The sequence below is a fragment of the Ranitomeya imitator genome, chromosome 1 (assembly GCF_032444005.1).
Source record: "Ranitomeya imitator isolate aRanImi1 chromosome 1, aRanImi1.pri, whole genome shotgun sequence".
NCBI classification, from domain to species: Eukaryota; Metazoa; Chordata; class Amphibia; order Anura; family Dendrobatidae; genus Ranitomeya; species Ranitomeya imitator.
Genome location: NC_091282.1, coordinates 1,150,326,955 through 1,150,348,785, shown reverse-complemented (window position 1 = coordinate 1,150,348,785; position 21,831 = coordinate 1,150,326,955). Strand labels below are relative to the sequence as shown.

General features: G+C 38.7%; 1 protein-coding gene across 3 annotated transcripts in view; it reads right to left on the bottom strand.

Moving 5' to 3' along the window:
- Nucleotides 1-21,831, bottom strand: part of ARAP2 (ArfGAP with RhoGAP domain, ankyrin repeat and PH domain 2) — a 598,685-nt gene that overhangs the window by 217,654 nt on the left and 359,200 nt on the right. For all 3 annotated transcript variants that reach the window (XM_069744626.1, XM_069744628.1, XM_069744627.1), the window contains exons 17-19: nucleotides 4,104-4,206; nucleotides 1,874-2,072; nucleotides 855-918 (exon numbers count right to left, since the gene is read on the bottom strand). In XM_069744626.1, coding sequence (XP_069600727.1) covers nucleotides 855-918; nucleotides 1,874-2,072; nucleotides 4,104-4,206 — 366 coding nt within the window. The remainder of the gene's footprint in view (nucleotides 1-854; nucleotides 919-1,873; nucleotides 2,073-4,103; nucleotides 4,207-21,831) is intronic.

Below are 21,831 nucleotides of genomic sequence, written 5' to 3'. Positions count from 1 at the left end.
CAAAGGGGGAGACATGACATGCCCCGTATTAGTATGGGGCATGTCGTGAAGGGATTAATTCAACCTGGATTTATCTTCCTTCACCGCCAATAATAAACTTCCTTTTCAGAATGCCCTATGTGCCTAGGCAAAAACTGGGCAAATTGTTGGCTAAGTTAGAGCAACATTAATATGGGATAGTCTTGTGACGTTACAGGCTTTTATAGCAAATGTGGATGATCAGCACACAAAGTACCGGAACTGTTACTCCTAGTAGAAGAGCTGGAAAAGTGATAAATACCACAAGTATTTTCTCTTTTGTGTTCTATGAATCAGTGTCATGATGCTCCGCAGACCTCTCTGAACAAGGCATATGCAAACTTTAAGGCTTCAAGAAGTAGTCCTTTAAAGTGTAACTCAACTTTCAGATGTTTTGGGCTATTTTGAAGTCCCTGTAGATGGGCTGTCAGGTTCCTGAGGTTCTGATCCAATACTCATGTCTCTGAGCAGAAGCACACAGCTCATGCAGGATTGTACAGGCAGCAGTGTCTGAGCTCTTATATGTTCTCAACAGTTTGCTCTTTCTTGCAGGAGCATTGCTGTGCGAAGAACAGTGGTGATCTCAGAATCCAGAACCCCTCCAGTCTACAAGTCATTTAAAGGGACTCATAATATCGAAATATTCAAGAAAGTTTTGGTGTACTTAAAATTCAACTAGGTCATAGAATTATATTTGTCTGAGAAGATATTTATAACTTATGTTTGGGAATAGTTTCTGTTTAATTAAAAAGTGAAAAATGGTTCCTCACACTTGTCATATTTGTTTTCTACACCTTATGCAAAAATAATGTAACATATTTTAATGAAATTATTACCTTCCATTTTCAACCAGTAACACAACATTCCTCTTTTCTCCATTTATCATTGTTGAACTTTGTGCTAGGAAAAAGATGTTACAAGTTGAATTCGAAATGATTGAAGTTTTCTCTGTATTGAAAATATATCAGTTCAATATCATCAATAAAAGGTCTAATTCATCTAATACTGATTTAATTTACAATTCAATAAAAAAGTACAAACTCTTCCTACAGAATGTAGTCACTGACAGACTAACTCTTATTGTAAGTAATTTTTCTGTTCAACAATAAACAATGATACATAAAAGTATATTGAAAGGGAACCTGTCACCCCCATCAGGCGCTTGTAACTAAAAGAGCCACCTTGTGCAGCACAGCCATCACTCCTCATTTGCAGTCTAGCTGACTGCGCCTGTGCGGCCGCCCTGCCGGACATCCCGCCCCGCAGTGTCTTCTGATTTATTCAGGCAGGGTGGCCGCACAGGTACAGTCAGCTAGACTGCAAATGAGGACAGAGGATGGGCAGTGCTCACTGCGCATGCCCAAGGCATGAGAAAAGAGCACAGGCACTGGCTCATTTGAAAACAGTGCTGAGGAGGCAGCGCCCGGCATGCACAGGCCCGGAGTGACGGCTGTGCTGTGTCTGATTAGCAAGGAAAGTCCCACCTCCGGGAAAATTTCAGGGTAAGAGGGGGCACATTTTATAAGTGATTATTTCAGTGTGTGCAGGCATCATAACTAAAAGAGCCACCATGTCAGAATGCAGCATTTGTGCTGCACAAGGTGGCTCTTTCTGTTACAAACGCCTGAGGGGGGTGACAGGTTCCCTTGAAGCAAAATTATTCAAACATTTAATAAGACCCTCAATTGCAAAAATATATTATTGGCCAAAAACACATGTATTTAAATAAACAAAAGTTTTCTTAAAAAGGTCCATATACTTTAGTCCAGGTGCTAACATCATAGCTACTGCAGCTTACCATGTAAATATTCAGTGAATATTATTTTTATAGAATAAATTGGATATATTCCCTTACTCAGTTCCTTCAGTTTCTTTAGCTGAATTATGTCTCCTTGAACATCCGGTTGACCATGACTGTAGTGTAGACAGGTTTTCTCCAAGGCAAACCAGCTTTCTTTCCATTCCATAAGACTATATGTGTCTTTGTAGCACAAGCGTCCAATTAAATCAAATTCTAACTCTGTTAAATATTCATCTACAGTAGGAACAAAATTCTAGGAAAGAAATAATAAGATACATAGAAATGTAGATAATAAGTCATTAAACAGTAAATATGAGCATCATTTGGTCTACAAAAAAAGAAAGTTAGTAAAGAAGAAAAACATGAGAAAAATAAAGGAAAGAAAATGGAAAAAATAAGAAAGAAAATAGACAATACTTAAGTTGTGAGAGCCTTATTTTTCTTACATATAGGGGTATGTGACCCCCAGGACTACGCACCCTTATCCATCCATCTTTTCCACACAAGGTTGTTATTGTGAGCTACGCCTGGATTTGTTTCACAGATGAGCCCTTTTTTGGCACATGGAGAGATATAACATTTTAGGGACCATCCGTATTTTGGTTCACCTTGACGTGATTGGATGACTTTTGTGCTTATTTATCAAAAAACGCTAAGTGTCTTTAATGTTTACAGGTATATTGGAGTTCATGTATTCATTAAATGCAGCACACTGACGCATCGTGCATGTATAAGCTAGCATCATTTGATGTTCTAACTAGAATCGTATTAGTGCAGAGTGGGTAATGATGTTTTATCACATATTTGTCACAGTTATCTGCCCTTATTATCTGAACTTGTTCTACTGCTGGGCATCTGTGACAGAGAAGTTGGGCAGTGCTGGAACCACCTGACCAGACTTACTGAATTTCCTGAGAGCCAATCACAAGAACTGTCATGGACTAGTCAAGAGACAGGTTCAGTTGGTGATCCCATGCTATATCTAAATCCCCTGTATTCTGTCACTTGATGTGGCTATGTAAATATTGAATGACATTTGGGTGCTTCACTGGTGCATTCTTGGATTGCAATTCTGTGTTTTGACTTCCTGAATATTCTCCTGATTAATCCTCTCACTGTTTTGACCCTTGGGTCCCCTGGCTTCTCTTACTTTTGTAATGTGATTGACTACACACTTTTTTTGGATTTGTTATTATCCCTAACTTTGTCCCTAGCAGGCTCGTTCCAGTCAGCAGCTAATGCACTGCTCAGTTACGGAGCTGCACAGTGCTACTCCATCAATTCAATAGTGGCTGCAGCCAGGTAGTGTACATCCACCACCTATTCAATTCAATAGGTGGCAGATGTGCAGTACCCAGCCGTAGCCACTATATAGTCTATGGCGCTGTGCTGTGCAGCTCCATAACTGAGTGTAAGCTTATACCATTAATGGAAAAGTCCAGGTTAACCCTTTTAACAAGGGTGGAAGTACTACCTGTGTAACCTATACACCTGCAACAGGACCCAAAAAGTAAGGGGTAAGGGGACTTATATCCACCACCAATGCTCATGTAATTGCTCTTTATGATGAGCCACTGGACTGGAAAGGGACAATATATTGTTCTTGCCCAGTGGCCCTCTTCAAACCATGTCTGCTACTGATCAAAGGGATTATCTAGAATCGTTAAGTTGTTCTACCACAAGCTATTCTGCATCCTAGGATGATTGAATTTTATATTTTGTCTACATTTTACTACTGTTTCTAAAGCAAATGCCCTGTTCACTCCTCGAAATAACATCGACTACATGAGGTGGAAAGCAATTAATTCTACTGCTATCCACTTTTCGCCCCTGGAAGGAGTTTGAACTAAATGGTAAGTGATATTGACAATACACTAGTAATTGATATGTTAAATTTGGAAATCTTTTCTGAAAATTTTTTCATTTAATCATATGCCTATTTTCCATCCCTGACACATTGTAATAATCCTGTAAATTTGTTCATTTCAACACCAAGTCGGTTGTATTTCCTTTTATCTGAAAAATCCATTTGCAACATCATACACATTAGCGGATTTCTAGCAGGTTATGCATGCATTTTCCCTTTAGCACAGTAAAAAAAAAAATAACAAGAAGATAAAATAAAATGTTGCACATAATAAAGAACATTGCAAAATGTATATACGGTAAATGAATATATTAAAAACATTAAAGCTGATTCCTTGGAGGGCCTACTGTTAACAGCGCCAATTTATTTTATGCTAATGCCTGAGGCTTAACTTTATCAGATAATTATCAGCATTACCTTAGATATTGCCTTGGCCCATTCTCTCTGAGTCTCTGCATTTTCAGCTCCGAAAAGAAACATACGTTCCGCCAATAAGTAGATCTCAAAGGTAAACATAGCCCTAAAGCAAACATAAAAAAGTTGCACTGTATTTAGATTCTATAATCTAACGTAGCCCGAGGCTTAATTCTCTTCAATAGCATTTTCTGCTAATGTCCTCGCAGAATACTTACTCATATCTGTTAGTGTGGAGAAACATGCCTAATAATATCTGATATATTGAAAGCTTGAAAAATTGCTGTATTTAGAGAAACTACCAGCACTTACATTCCATATACGACACCTTTAAAAAATTTTCCTATTTTCACCCAGAAGCCCTGAAAACAATTATATTTAATTCCCAGTAAAGACTTTAGGCGGTTGCTCACAAATAGTCAATAACCACTTAGAAGTTTTTTGTCTTCTTTGACTAAATGCCTATTTGTTCTTGCAATATATCTGATACAATTATTTTATAGATTTACAGCTCATTTCCTAAAGCTATTTAAAAGCAGCACTCATTTAGAACACTGCTAGATTATCGTTGCGGAAAAACTTTGATATAGAGACGTATTACTTTTTTTCCTAAATTATTTAAATTAATACAAAGTGTTATCTTCGATATAATGATAATTGCTGTTTAGATTTCTTCGGCTTCATGCAAAGAAATATGGGTTCAATCAGTAAAACTCCAGTGTATAGTGCAGTGGCAGAATAAAAATGTAATAGAGATTAATGTGATCAATTTTGGAGGTATTCTTCCCGCTCCAGTGCTACGAAGAGTGGAGGGAGTTGATGGCAAAAAAATTTATGTAACGGAGTCAGTGAGAGAGCGAATGCTTCATTCCTGCAATGCAAAATGTTACTAATAATGAATTGTATAAAACATTTAAAAGGTGAAATTTGCATTGTGCTCGGAGGAGAAGAAATTATTTTTTTTTTCTATGGAAAGAAAAACAAGCCTCAGACAGCTTTTTATGCGTCCTTTTCAGTGAGCACCTTGGAGTAAATTGGCAGTCTGACATATGCTTTATTTGTAATTACCTTTAAAGTTAAAATACACTTAGTTATGTTTTAAAAGCCCTTTCAGACAAATTACAGGAGCTAAATACACAACCCACGCTGTGTTTCATTGATCATGCTAAAAGCAATCCATTTTACTTAAAACTAATTATTGTTCGGCAGAAAACAGAAGTATTTTATGGCGTCCATTAGCAGGAAATTACTCTGATTGCTGCCCTATAAACTGTACTACTGGGTTGAGGCAATGCGTTTTTCCAAGAAATTGTAAATTCATGAAAATGGCAGTGCAAGATGTATAAATAATAGTCTAATAAAAATGGTTTGAGAAAAAATGGTTAAAAGAGACCTGATGGTGGATTCAAACTCTTTATTGATGATGGGACCAGCAAGGATTAAGTCGCCTCTCTTCATGGGTCTACAATCAATTATGGTACATGGATTGCCTCCAGCATATATAAGCCCTTGAGTTCTTAGATGGCTCTTCTACTAAGTTTATAATTTTGACTCCTTTCTCTGTTAACTGCTTCCCAACCGCTGATGGTAAATAAATGACAGCGCTTGCTTGGTTTTGTGCAGAGCCGATGTTTGATTATGAACTCCCATCTACCTCCAATCATCAGGATTCTGATGCAGAATGCTTGATCTGCAATGGCCACATCATCGAGGTGTGAGTGGCTCAGGTCTCAAAGATGTTAATTCTGTGTTATACTCAAGATTGTGGGAGGCAGTGGGCTCTTTCTCTCACACTTCCGGCACCCCCGCAACACGATCACAGGAGAGCCAAGGATTGTCATGGCAGCCAGAAGTCAAATGATGTCTGCCAGCTATGATGGCCTTTTAGACCCAGCCACCAGCAGGGTCTGATTGGTGAGATGCCAGTGTAAAGATGAGAGGACTCATGCATTTCAATACATGTCTCACACAGCTGAACTGTGGTGAACTCAGTCATTTTTTTTCCCATGGTGCTGAGGTCACCGCAGTTCAGCCCGGCTGGGAATGCAGCCTCAGTGGCCAGTGGTAACCTCTGTGAAAAATGTTGTGTGCCACCTTGCACCTTGCCACAAATCTTATGCCAGTCAAAGACTGGAGTATGATTTTTACCATAAGGTACCCTACAGTTCATCATGAATTAGATGGGCTGTGGTGGCACATCTCTGTTCCTCCCCTGTCCCTTTCCAGCTCAACCTATTGTGGTGGAGCTGGGTGAACTGGAAAAGGCACAACATTTTTTTGCAAAACTCTGTGTGATGAATCAGTGTTTGTATTAATGGTCCTAGAATTGAGCAAAAAAGCAAAACAAAGCATTGATACTCGCTAGAGAGAAGCAAATTGAACTGCAGCAAATCAAATTTGATTTGAATCAAATTAAATTTCTCAGGTCCCTATAACTGCAAACAGTTTGTGTTTCGATTTACATTGACTGGCCAGAAAAAAAAATATGCCCATTGTCACACTTCTGAAAACTCACAGTCATGGGGGATTATCATAAGAAATATAAAGGATTGTGTCAAGCAGCGCTATTCTATTTTGTGTGCTCTCTCATCTAAATTTACTGACATGCCTCATTTTTCAGTTTAGAACAATAAGAAAGTAGGTTGTATGAGTGTACATAGTCTTAGACTATGTACATCATTTCAGGAGGTATTTTGGAATAAGCAGTCATGTGTGTATATTTTAGGAATTACACTATTTCGGGTTGAATTACATGCTGCTTTTTCACCAGTTTTTCTTTCTCTAATTTTCACATGTCTCTAGTTTTACATATACATTGCACAGAGACAGGAGGGATAACAGCACTCCTGTCTCTGTGTAGAACATGTTTAGCAGCAGCTTCAGCATGAAGGACATTATACAATAGAACGGAGCAGTGTAACTGTGAATCCAGCACTGATATGAGATAAATCATTTAGTAGCGGAAGTAGTGTAGGTGTGTCACTTTTATTCATCTTGTTACTCCCTTCTTCTCCTCTTCCTTTAATCTCCATTGACTCAAAAAGACAAGTAACAGTAATAAAGATGAGCTGATTGCTTTGTGCAACCCCAGTCCATAGTCCTGTTCAGTGCTCTTGGCATGGCAAATTTCCTGAGCTTCCTGGTTTCCCAGCGCAGCTTTAGATTTACTGGCCCAGTGTGACATCATCTGTGCAGCACAAAGATCATTTCTCAACAGTCAAAATTGTCATGAACAAAATGGATTTAATTTTAAATGTTTCTTAAGTAAAGAAAAAAAGCATATTTCTTTCATAAGAGATATTAAACACATTATTTTATTTGCTTGTACTATGTGCTTGATTTATTGAAAGTATGATAATACCTGCCGTGACTCATAATACTGACCAAAGGGAAGTAACTGATTTTGTGCTGTACTTATATATTTTCATACCTCATGCTCAACCTGTATATTGGTTGCTAAATGTTTGGCTTTGACAATTGATGACCAGAGCTCATATCCCAAGCAATTCTGTTGCACTTCTGTTTGCAGACTTCCGAAGGTCAGTAGAAGCATCATATTAATATGTGTGATTTAATGACAGATGACTATCTTGTTGCTCTACTGCAGGATTGGGTAAAGTAGAATGTCATGAAGGATACTCATCATTTTTTTAAATTTCAATGGCAAGTAAAAATATTATCAAAAATTCTAGTACAAAACTATGGTAGTTGTCTAGGATCGAAGTGTCCTGTGTTTAGATATCATGATAGGAATAGTGTATCCTATATAAAAGAATGTACTCCAATATTAAGCTGATTTATATGCTTTATAGGACAAAAAATGTCAATATAATTGGAGATAACAACAAATAAATACACTACTCATTTTGAAAGTATAGCGGTCAATGCAGCTGTATAAAATGATCTAACTACTGTTACATATCTACATTATTAATTGTACAAAGTGCATCTTCAAATAGGAGGATGTGCATCTTAATATAATTGCATAACAATGGTTGTTCCATAGAGATGATGATGATACGATTCGCCACTGAGCCTGTGTGTACTGCAATTTCCTAAAATTAAAGTTTCACCACACATGGTTTTATAGGGAAACAATAAAATTTTATTGGTGATATTAATGTCACAATTTATTGGAATAATAAAAAAACATTTTAAACAATACAATAAAGTTGAATTAGGGGATATGAAGCATAAAGAGAGAAAAAAGTGGAAAAGTAAATTATTATATTACAGGCTGAATTTTCTGTTAATACAAAGGAAATTTTTAGAACGCAAAAAATGGCTGGAATCGAGAGCGGATGCCATGTCGTGTTTGGAGAGCCCCTGATGTGCCAAAAAAGTGGAAACCCCCCCAAAAGTGACCCCATTTTGGAAACTATAACCCCATAGGAATTTATCTATTGGTTGGGCGAGTGGCAGGTCTTGGCAGGGAAGAAACACCATTTGACTTTTTAAACACAAAATTGTCTGGAATCAAGAGCGGACGCCATGTTGCTTTTGAAGAGCTCTTGATGTGCCTAAACAGTGGAAAACCCCAACAACTGAACCCATTTTGGAAACTAGACCCATCATCAAGGAATTGATATGGATGTGTGGTAAGCACTTTAAACCCCTAACTGCTTCACTTAAGCCTATAACGTGAAAATAAAAAAAATCACATTTTTTCACAAAAAGTTGTTTTAACCCAAGTTTTTTTTCACAAGGGTAACAGGTAAGACGGACAACTTTTTTTTGTGTCATCCATCCCAAATATGCGATACCCTATATGTGGGGGAACACTACTGTTTGAGTGCATGACAGGGCTCAGAAAGGAAGGAATTACATTTTGGAAGCATACTTTAATGGAATGGTTTGTGGGCGCATTTGGAGAGTGTCTGATGTGCCTAAACAGTGGAAACTCTGACATGCTACCTCATTTTGGAAACTAGACCCCCCAAGGAATTAATCTAGATGTGTAGTGAGCAGTTTGGACCCCCAGGTGCATCTCAGAAATTTACAATGGTAAACTGTGAAAATGAAAGAATTGTATTTTTCCCACAAAAATGTTGTTTGAACCCCAATTGCTTTCATTTTCACAAAGAAAGAAGGAGATAGTGGACCACAAAAAATTTGTCAGCCAATTCCTCCTGAGCACACCTGTACCCCATATGTGGTCGAAAACTACTTTTGAGGCACAGTGCATAGCTCAGAAGGAATGAGTTGAGGGTGCCATGTCACATTTATAGAGTCCCTGAGGTGCCAGAACAGCAGAAACCCCCATAAGTTACCTCATTTTACAAATTACAAACCCAAATTAATTTATCAAGGAGTGCACTGAGCATATTGACTCCAAATGTGCCTCACAGAATTTTATACCATTGGGCAGTGAAGAAACAAGAATTACCTTTTTGCCACTAAAATGTTGTTTTAGCCTCAAGTTTCTAATTTTTATAAGGGCTAATATACCATGTTCCAAATTATTATGCAAATGACATTTTTCTCGGATTTTCCTAAACGGTCGGTGCAAATGACAGTCAGTCTAATAAAAGTCATCAACCGTTAGATTATACATCGAATTTTATTGAATAAACCTCCCAATGATAACAGTATAATCTCCAAAATGAATAAAAACTCAAAATGCACTGTTCTTATTAGGCACAGTAGAATTTCTAAACATTTGATATGTTTTAACTGAAAATGCTCATTTGTGGAATTTGCAGCATTAGGAGGTCACAATCACTGAACAAAAAAGTTATTTAACTCCAAAACCTCCTAACAGGCCGAGTTACATGTTAACATAGGACCCCTTTTTTTATGTCACCATCACAATTCTTGCATCCATTGAACTTGTGAGTTCTTGGAGAGTTTCTGCTTGTATTTCTTTGCGTGAAGTCAGAATAGCTTCCCAGAGCTGCTGTTTTGATGTGAACTGCCTCCCACCCTCATAGATCTTTTGCTTGATGATACTCGAATGGTTCTCTATAGGGTTGAGGTCAGGGGAAGATGGTGGCCACACCATGAGTTTATCTCCTTTTATGCCCATAGCAGCCAATGACTCAGAGGTATTCTTTGTAGCATGAGATGGTGCATTGTCATGCATGAAGATGATTTTGCTCCTGAAGGCACATTTCTGCTTTTTATACCACGGAAGAAAGTTGTCAGTCAGAAACTACACAGTATACTTTGCAGAGGTCATTTTCACACCTTCAGGAACCTTAAAGGGCTCTACCAGCTGTTTCCTCATGATTCTGGCCCAAAATATGACTCCTGCACCCCCTTGCTGACGTTGCAGCCTTGTTGGGACATGGTGGCCATCCACCAACCATCCACTACTCTATCCATCTGGACCATCCAGGGTTGCTCGACACTCATTAGTAAACAAGACTGTTTGAAAATTAGTCTTCATGTATGTCTGGGTCAACTGCAAACGTTTCTGCTTGTAAACAATGTGTAGGGGTGGCCGAATAGTAGGTTTTTGCACCACAGCAAGCCTTTGAAGGATCCTACACCTTGAGGTTCGGGGGACTCCAGAGGCACCAGCAGCTTCAAATACGTGTTTGCTGCTTTGTAATGGTATTTGGCAGCTGCTCTCTTAATCCAATGAGTTTTTCTGGCAGAAACCTTCCTCATTATGCCTTTATCTGCATGAAGTCTGTCTGTGCTCTGTTTCAGTCACAAATCTCTTCACAGTATGATGAACACTTAAGTTTTCGTAAAATATCTAATGTTTTCATACCTTGTCCAAGGCATTGCACTATTTAACGCTTTTCAGCAGCAGAAAGATCCCTTTTATTTCCCATATTGTTTGAAACCTGTGACGTGCTTAATAATGTGGAACATCATTTTTAGTAGTTTTCTTTTAATTAGAATCACCTGGAAAACTAATCATCACATGTGTTTAAGATTGATTTCAGTGATCCATTGAGCCCTAAGGGTACCGTCACACAGTGGCATTTTGATCGCTACGACGGCACGATCCGTGACGCTCCAGCATCGTAACAATATCGCTCCAGCGTCGTAGACTGCTGTCACACTTTGCAATGTACGACGCTGGAGCGATAATTTCATGACGTATGTGCGATGTAGAAGCCGTTGGTTACTATGCGCACATCGTATACAATATCGTGCACACCTTTGTTACACCATGCGATCATGCCGCCCCAGCGGGACACTAGACGACGAAAGAAAGTTTCAAATGATCTGCTACGACGTACGATTCTCAGCGGAGTCCCTGATCGCAGGAGCGTGTCAGACACAGCGAGATCGCTGGAACGTCATGGATGTATCGCTGGAACGTCATGGATGTATCGCTGGAACGTCACAAATCGTGCCGTCGTAGCGATCAAAATGCCACTGTGTGACGGTACCCTTAGACACAATACCATCCATGAGTTTATTTGAAAAACAACACAATTAAATCTTTATGACACTTAAATCCAATTTGCATAATAATTTGGAACATGGTGTAGCAAACAAATGGACATCTCGGTTAGTTGTGCAATTTCTCTGGAATGTGCAAATACCAGACCAGTAATTGGGAACTACTTTTTAGGCAGAGTGCAAAGCTTAGAAGGGAAGGAGCCACATAATTTAGAGCAAATTTTCCTGTTATGGTGTGCGGGTGCATCATCCACTGGAAGAGCCCCTGAAGTGCAGAACAGCAGCATCTCTCTCATAAGTGACCCCATTTTACAAACTGCACTTCTCAATGAATTTATCTAAATGTGCAGTGATCGTATTGACACCACAGGTGTGTCACAGAATTTTATACCATTGGGTAGTGAAGACAAAATAATTGCATTTTTACCACAACATTTTTGTTTCAACCCCATATTTTATATTTTCACATTGGCAAAAGTGTAAATTTGGCACCTAAATGTGTCAAACAATTTCAGCTGAATGTGAAAATACTCCACATGTAGCTATATAGTACTGCTTAGGCACATAGTGAGACTCTGCAGGGACGGACAGCTATTTGCCTCCTAGAGCACGGAGTTTCCTAGAGTAGGTTTGCAGACTCAATATACAGAACTCCTTAGTGCCAAGCTTCTGGAGTCATGTACCCATAAATTAGTTAATCTCTCGTTCCTACATAAACGCCAAACATGTGAGCGCTAAATGTGGTTTGGGAACACAGTGCGGCTCAGAAGGGAGGAGGACATTTTCATTTGAGAGCACAGAACTTGATGAATTTCTTTTGGGTGGGTGAAGAGCCATTTCCATTTTCCAGAGCCTTTGCACTTGAACAAATATGAAAGCCTTCTATATTTTGGTTAACAGATGACAGACCTGAGGGGGACTTACTTTGTTTGTGGATTGATTTGAAACTTTTGTTGGGAACATTTTACACATAATTTTGTATCACATTTATCCTGTGGTAAATGCTGAGCACTTGCATCAGAGTTTCCATCTTAAACTCTGATAGACATGACTCAGAGAGTTACTCTGCACTTTGTCTGGCCTCTGTTCAACTGTGTACTTTTCAGATGTGCAAAAAAACTGTGTCCAACCGTGCTTTTATGCATGTTTCAAAAGGCGGATACAACATGATCCTAGGATCATAGGCCTTTCAGCTTCCACAGTGTCCCCACCTACCTCATTATAGTGAATCTTGTGCCAGGGGTTCCATCTGAATCACATATTTCAGAGATTTATTTGGAAAACCAAGTGTAAGCACTCAGGGAAGAGCGCAGGATAATTGTGAGCTGAGCCTAACTGCGCTCTTTGGGAAGTAAAATAAACAAATCAACAGCAGGTGAAGAATTGGTTTTATTTATTTTTTATGCCTTTTCTCATGCGGCATAAATGATTAGATTACTTTATTACTTGGGTCGTTGAGATCGCAGCGATACCACATTTATTTTTTTTGTATGTTTGGCTGATGTCACACTTAGTGTGTGACAGCAGCCAAACATAAAAAAAGATATAAACGTGGTATCACTGCGATCTCAACGATCCAAGGAATAAAGTTATTTCAAAAATAAGTTTTTGCATCTACATATTTTGAGAGCCATATATTTCCTCTATATCTGCAAACAGATTCATTGGAGGGCTTGTTTTTTGTGGGACAACATGACAATTTTACTGGTACCATTTTCTTTAACATAATACTGTAATTAATGATCATCTTTCTATTCCGATTTTTGGGAGGCACAATTATCAAAAACCAGAAATTCAAGAATTTTTTTTATGCCATTTCATATGTGGTAAAATTGATGACAGCTGTATTCTTCAGATTATTACAATTACAGCGATACCACATTTACATTTTTTTTATGTTTTGATGCTTTTACGCAATAAAAGCTATTTTGCAAAAAAAAAATTGGTTTTCCGTTTTTTTTGCAAGACAAAATTACATTATCAGAGGTACAATTTTTGTTTAAATTCATCTTTTCAACTCCTTCACGACATGCATCGTATATATAAATGGTGCTGTGGAAGCTGTGTTCCCGCAAAGCGCAACATATATATGGCTCTGCTATTTCCAGTCACAGTGCTTATCCCACCCACAACCTCGACTTTCAATGGTATTTTTGTGCACATACTTTTTCCATGTGCACAGTGTTCTGTGCAGAGCATTCGTGCTCATACCCAAGTTGCAGTACTCTGATGTGTATCGCTGCTGATCAGAGAAGAGCCAAGGAACTTTTTCTTTTATTAGCTAGTCAGAGTAGCAGGGATCGTAGTGTAAGTAACATTCTATTTTTTTTAGAAAAAAAAATAATAGCAGTTAGTACAGAGTAGCTTTATAGGTAGGGAGGTATCGTATTAGAGTAGACGATGTCTCAGTGTTAGTGACATTCAATTTTCTTTTAGAAAGCAAAAATAGTACTTAGTACAGAACAGCAATAAAGGTAGGAGGGTAGCATGTTAGAGAAGCAGACGTCATACTGTTAGTGGCATCCGATTTTCCAATTGAAAAAAAAATAGTTCTGAGTAGCTTTTAAAGTAGGGAGGTAGCGTACTAGAGTAGGGGACATCACAGTGTTAGTGATGTTCAATTTTCTTTTAGAAAAAAATAGCAGTTAATACAGATTAACTTTATAGCAAGTTTTTGTTTTGCAAGGAAAAAAAGTATAGTTAGGTCAGAGTAAATTTATAGCTAGTGCATTATGGGTGCGTATGTCGCAGTGTTAGTGACGTCCGTTTTTATTAAGCAAAAAAAAGAATAGTTAGTGCCGAGTAAATTTTTAACTAGTGTTTTAGGGGAGTGTGCAGTGGGTATGGAAAGTATTCAGACCCCTTTAAATTTTGATGAATTCAAAAAAGTTCATTTTTTTCTCATTAATTTACACTCTGCACCCCATCTTGACTGAAAAAAACAAATGTAGTAATTTTTGCAAATTTATTAAAGGGAACCTGTCACCCCGGTTTTTCAGTACGAAATAAAAATACTGTTAAATAGGGCCTGAGCTGTGCGTTACTACAGTGTATTTTGTGTACCCTGATTCCACCCCTAAGCTGCCGAAATAACTTAACAAAGTCGCCGTTTTCGCCTGTCAATCAGGCTGGTTAGGTCAGATGGGCGTGGCAACATCGCTGTATCTTCCCTCAGATCTTGCATATATTTCCGTTGGTGGCGTAGTGGTTTGCGCATGCCCATCTTCTGAATCCATTGGGCAGGAGAAGAAAAAACGCGTGATCGGCGCTATTTCCCTGGTGATCTGTGGGGGCGGCCATCTTCCTGAGGCCGCGCGTGCGCATATGGAGTCCTCTGCTGCCCGGGGCTTCAGGAAAATGGCCGCGGGATGCCGCGCGTGCACAGATGGAGATCACGGCGGCCATTTTCCGGAAGTTGAGATGCGAACTGGTGGATTATAGAGGCCACTATGCTCTTAGGAACCTTGAGTACTGCAGAAATTCTGTTGTAACTTTGGCTAGATAAAGCTTATGCTGCCATCATATAATCCACATGGCACAGGAAGGGGGTTGGTTAACTTGCTCATTTAAATGTTTAAGCCAGCTTCCTTTTCTGTCTTGGTTGATGCATATATAGAATACATCCCAAGAAGAAGTTGAGAAGTTTGACAGTGGGAGAATATGCCCTTTGTCAGCCAATTAGAACACTATATTAAAGGATACCAATTGTTTGCTATGGCAACCTGAGTCCGAATAATGGCTTATGCATCTGTAATATGTTACATGTCAAATCATGTTTAAGGCGAAGTCTGATAGTCTACCACATATAGGCATTCTGAGAAAAATAACATCATATTTTGGTCAATAATATATAGTTTAAAGGGAACCTGTCACCCCCAAAATAGAAGCTGAGCTAAGCCCACCGGCATCAGGGGCTTATTTACAGCATTTTGTAATGCTGTAGATAAGCCCCCAATGTATCCTGAAAGATGAGAAAAACAGGTTAGATTATACTCACCCAGGGGCGGTCCCGCTGTGGTCCGGTCCGATGGGCGTCGCGGTCCGGTCCAGGGCCTCCCATCTTCTTACGATGACGTCCTCTTCTTGTCTTCATGCTGTGGCTCCTGTACAGGCGTACTTTGTCTGCCCTGTTGAGGGCAGAGCAAAGTACTGCAGTGCGCAGGCACCGGGAAAGGTCAGAGAGCCCTGGCGCCAGCGCACTGAAGTACTTTGCTCTGCCCTCAACAGGGCAGACAAAGTATGCCTGCGCCGGAGCCGCAGCATGAAGACAAGAAGAGGACATCATTGTAAGAAGATGGGAGGCCCCGAACAAGACCGCGATGCCCACCGCAGCGGGACCGCCCTGGGGTGAGTATAATCTAACCTCTTTCTCTCATCTTTCAGGATACATCGGGAGCTTATCTACAGCATTACAGAATGCTGTAGATAAGCCCCTGACGCCGGTGGGCTTAGCTCAGCTTCGATTTTGGGGGTGACAGGTTCCCTTTAAAATGAAAAATATTGCAGAACTTCTGTTAAAATGGTTGAAAAAGACACAAATATCATTATTCTCCTCCCATAAAGAGTTAAGTTTCTTAAATCTTAATATCCCAAAATAGTGCAACTTGTAAAGAAAACTCAAAACCCACCTCTCTTATCTTCCCCCCGAAAAAAAAAGCTATCACTCAGCTGTGCCAACAAAAAAATGAAAGTTATGGCTCCCAAAAAGTGGAAAAAAGTGGTTAATCATAAAGGCCAAAACTTCTTGGGAAAGCAGTTAAACATAAATGGAATAAAAAATATAAAACAGCATTTAAAAGTTATTTGTAGACTGAAATCAATGATTTTGAGGTGCAAAAATATATTTTTCATTTACTTTACTAAGTTATCGAAAAACTATGCTGACAGTCAAGCAACTTCTTTTATTCATATTTTTTCCTACATACTTCATTAAATACACTTGCTGTAGAAGAATCAGACTGACAACCCAAAATTTGCAAACTTTTAGCACACTTGCCCAAAGTAATAAAATTACTATTTGTAGAAAATATTTAGGATTTGACTTACAATTATTCCCACTGTGTTCAGAAAAAAAAACCTATTTGGAAGCACTCAATGTGCTGTGAATTTCAACTTTATTGTTGCACCATGAAAATAATTTATTACTTGTAACCAATGTAGTGTGCTGGAATCAATTTATCGAAACGACTCAAATTGACATGTAGCAAGAACAAAACATTGGCAGCTTGAAAACAAGACTTGTTTGACTCAAATAAGCTGTTTTCAGCTTGCATTTTTAAAAGAAAAACTTTTACAACCCGGACATCAAGTGTGAGTCAAGCTGCGATACATGTCATTGGTTTGATCAACAATTATCTCCCATGATTTTGATTAACTAACAAAATTAAAAATAAAATATTAGCAGTAGACATAAAGCAGAAACATGAGAGTTCTTGCTATCGCCTGCTTGGACTGTGTACATCAAATCAGCTGTGTAATCAAGTACCTTACTCAATTGTCTGTGGTCGAGTGCATGTTCTATTTGTCTTTTTCATGGGTAGAACATGTATCCATTATACTCTATAGGGCTGTTCACCTCTGTGTATTTTTGCAGACCAAGTCGTCATCAAAAATATCACAACATGTCTGTTTTTGATCAAAATCAGAGATTTAAAATTATCCACACAAAGTCTATGAGTCTGAAAATAAAACAGCACGATGATGGCATCAGTGAGCCGTCTGTGAGCTGCTGATACATTGAGAGCTAAAAATGCCACTTGGATGCAACATACTGATAAACAAGAATCTGTGTTTTTACATGCAGGAAAAGTCACTGATGATTGCATGAGGTCTACAGCTTGATGCTTCAGTTATAGGTCTAAAGACTTTGTACATAAAGATGCACATAATTAACCCCTTCGCTGCATCTTTCTACTGCATTCATTAAGGGGTCTTAATCCTCAGCATCACTTTTTTTTATGGTGCTAAGGATTAAGTGAATAGCGCCCCGTTTTAGGTGAAAATGCAGTGGAAGTTGTCTGTATTTGGAAGCTGACACACTGCTGCATCAGTCATTAACATGTTTAGCAGCAATCGTGGCCATTTAACACAGCTAAATGCAACTGTCAATCATGACACCAGCATCTAGAATAGATATAAAATCTACAAACCACTGATACAATGCTAGCTTTTTTTGGCATGCAATAAAATCTTACCAAGAATAATTGTGTCAGAACCTTTCCCACTTTAATGTCACCTATAATTTGCACAATTCAATCAATTCAAAAATATACACAACCTTAAACTAATACTTTCTGTAAGTACCCTTTGAATTTATGATGACATCATTCAGTCTTTTTGGGTAGGAGTCTATCAGCATGGCATATCTAGAACTGGCAATCTTTCCCACTCTTCCTTGCAATAGCGATTCAAATCTATAGATTGTGAAGGCATCTCCGGTCTACAGCGCCCTCTTCAAGTCAACCCACAGATATTCATTTGGACTAAGGTCTGGGCTCTGGCTGGGCCAGTCCAAATCTTCTTCTGGTGAAGCTATCCTTTTTCTGATTTGAAGGAATGTTTAGGGTCATTGCCATGCTAAAATTTGAAATTCCTCTTTACAGCTTTTTAGCAAAGGCCTGAAGGTTTTGATACAAAATTGGCAGATATTTGGAACTGTTTATAATTCTCTACACCTTGACTATTTCCAAAAAAAAAGCCCTAAATCATAAAGCTTCTTCCACCCTGTTTCACTATGAGTATGGTGTTCTTTTGGTTGTGCACAGTGTTGGTTCAAACTTGGCTTCATAAGACCATAATATGTTTTCCCACATCCTTTAGACACTTAATTTGTTAAAACATCTCCTGGTTGGATGTTATTCTAAGAAAAGGCTTCCACCTTGAAACCCTATCCTACAGGACATAAAGAGTACAAGAGACTGTTGCTACATGCAGTAAACAACCAGTACTTGTCAGAAATTCCTGTAGATTTTTAATGTTGCTGAAGGCTTCTTGGCAGCTCACCCTATTGAACATTTTGAACCCACATGTGCATCACAAAAATTGATCTAAGAAAATAAAATATGTTATAAAATTATCTGAGGCACATGTGGGGTCAAAATACTCTCTGCAAAGCTAGATGAATTTGTTATCCAAATCAATCTCTTTCCATTTTGAACCCTGCAGCACGCTCAAAAATTTGCTTTCTGACAACAAATGAGGTGTGATCATTAGGGTTGAGCGAAACGGGTCGAAAATTTTCAGAAGTCGCCGACTTTTGGCAAAGTCGGGTTTCATGAAACCCGACCCGACCCCTGTGTGGGGTCGGCCATGAAGTCGGCGATCTTCTGAATCTGGAATCGGAATTCCGATACCGATTCCCGATATGTTTAAGATATCGGGAATTGGTATCGGAATTCAGATTTAAGTGTAAAATAAAGAATTAAAATAAAAAATATCGCCATACTTACCCTCTGACGCGCCCTGGTACTAACCGGAAACCTTCCTTCCTTAGAATCAGCCTTCCAAGACCTTGTGGTGACGTCGCAGCTTGTGATTGGTCGCTCGGCCGCCCATGTGACCGCTCGCGCGACCAATCACAAGCCGCGACGTCACCGCGACGTCACCGAAGGTCCTGGAAGGGCTGATTCTTAGGAAGGAAGGCTGCCGGAAAGAAGCAGGGCGCGTCCGAGGGTAAGTATATACCTAATAGGAATATACTCACCCTCGGAGTATAATATATATAATCATTAAAGTGTCCAAGAAGTGGTTGTGGTTTTTAAACTTCAGGTGCTCTGTGAATGCTATATGGCATCTGCAATCTATTCTAGCTAAATATGTGCTCCAAAAATGAAATAGAGCTTTTTCCCTACCTACCTATGCTGTGTGTCGAAACAAGTTTTTTTTTAACCACACATGGGGTATTGCTATATTCAGAAAAAGTTGTGCAACAAATTAAGCGGTTTGTTTTCACCTATTAATCCATGTGAAAATGAAACATTTGAGGCTAAATCAATATCTAACTGGACAAAAAAATGTTTTCCAGTTTTTCATTCCACGTTGTATTAATTCCCTTGAAGCACCTAAAATGTTAATACATTTCCTGACAACAGTTTTGAATAACTTGAGTGGTACAATATCAAAAATACTGTCACTTTGGGAATTTTTCAATATATGGTCCACACAAAGTCACTATGAAATTGAATAGTTAAAAAATAGGCTTTCTAAATTTCCTTAAAAAATGAAAAATTGCTGCTAAATGTAACCCTTCTAACAGTGTAAAAGAATAAAAGAACGTTTGAGAAATTACACTGATATTCAGCAGATATTTGCAAAATGTTGCTTATTAATCAGTTTGTGTGGTGCAACACTCTGCTTTGAGGGTGTAAACATTCAAAGGTTTCAAAATTGTAAAATTTTCAAAATTTTTGTCAAAATCCAGGTATTTTCATAACTGAATCCAAAATATTTACCTAAATGTATCACTATTTCTGCATTCATCTATCTAACTTCAAAAACAGAGTGCAAAGTCAGCATCAACAGGATGAATAGACCTGTTAATGACATACAAATGATGAAAAAATGGAAATACAGGTGCTTCTCACAAATTTAGAATATCATCTAAAAGTTAATTTATTTCATTTCTTCAATACAAAAAGTGAATCTTATATATTATATAGAGTCATTACAAACAGTACAAACAGAGTGATCTATTGAAAGTGTTTATTTCTGTTAATGATGATTATGGCTTACAGCCATTGAAAACCCAAAAGTCCTTATCTCAGTAAATTAGAATAACAAAAAATCACCTGTAAAGGCTTCCTAAGCATTTATAAAGGTACCTTAGTCTGTTTCAGTAGGCTCCACAATCATGGAGAAGACTGGTGTCTTGACAGATACCCAGAAGGCAGTCATTGACAATCTCCACAAGGAGGGTAAGCCACAAAAGGTCAATTCTAAAGAAGCTGGCTGTTCACAGAGTGTTGTATCCAAGCATATTAATGGAATGTTGAGCTGAAGGAAAAACTGTGGTAGAAAACGGTGCACAGGCAACTGTGTTAATCGCAGCCTTGAAAGAATTGTTAAGAAAAGGCCATTCAAAAATTTGGAGGAAACACAATGAGTCAACTGCTGCTGGAGTCATTGCTACAAACGCTATCACACACAGACGTATGCAGGACATGGGCTACAAGTATCACATTCCTTGTGTCAAGCCACTCATGAACAATAGATAATGCCAGTAGCGCCTTACTTGGGCCAAGGAGAAAAAGAACTGGACTGTTGCTCAGTGGTCCAAGGTGTTGTTTTCAGATGAAAGTAAATTTTGCATTTCATTTGGAAATCAAGGTCCCAGAGTCTGAAGGAAGAGTGGAGAGGCCACAATCTAAGCTGCTTGAGGTCTAGTGTGAAGTTTCCACAATCAATAATGGTCTGGGGAGCCAGGTCATCTGCTGGTGTAGGTCTACTGTGTTTTATCAAGATCAAAGTCAGCGCAGCGGTCTATTAGGAAATTTTAGAGCACTTCATGCTTTTCTCTGTCGACTTGCTTTTGGAGATGGATATTTTTTTCTCCAGCAGGACTTGGCACCTGTCCACACTGCCAAAAGAACCAATACCTGGTTTAAAAACAACAGTATCACAATGCTTGATTGGCCAGCAATCTCGCCTGACCTTAACCTCATAGAGAACCTATGGGGTACTGTAAAGAGGAAGATGAGAGACACCAGATCCAACAAACAATGCAGACGAGCTGAAGGCTGCTATCAAAGCAACCTGGGCTTCCATAACACCTCAGCAGGCTGATCGCCTCCATGCCACGCCGCATTGATGCAGTAATTGATGCAAAAGGAGCCCCGACCAAGTAGTGAGTGCATTTACTAAACATAAATTTCAGTAGGCCAACATTTCAGATTTTAAAACAATTTTTCAAGCTGGTGTTATAAAGTGTGCTAATTTACTGAGATAATAACTTTTGGGTTTTCAATGGCTGTAAGCCATAATCATCAACATAAACAAAAATAAACACTTGAAATAGATGACTCTGTAATGACTCTATATAATATATGAGTTTCACTTTTTGTATTGAAGAACTGCAATAAATTAGCTTTTTGATGATATTATAATTTTGTGAGAAGCATATCACCAAGATCCGCAGCAGGTAGCTTCCTTTGCAATTGCCGACTAATGATGTCCTATTTGTGTTCAATGGGAGACAAGTCCGGCAAACATTGCAGGGCATGGTATCATGTTTAGGGCATGCAAGTTGCTCACAGTGGCTTCAGCAACGTGCATATTATGTTGTTGTATTGAAAAACAGCTCATGGCGCACTTTGAAAAATGGTAGCACCACTATTATACTGCAAGTCAAGTTAGATGCCTCATGCTAATCCTA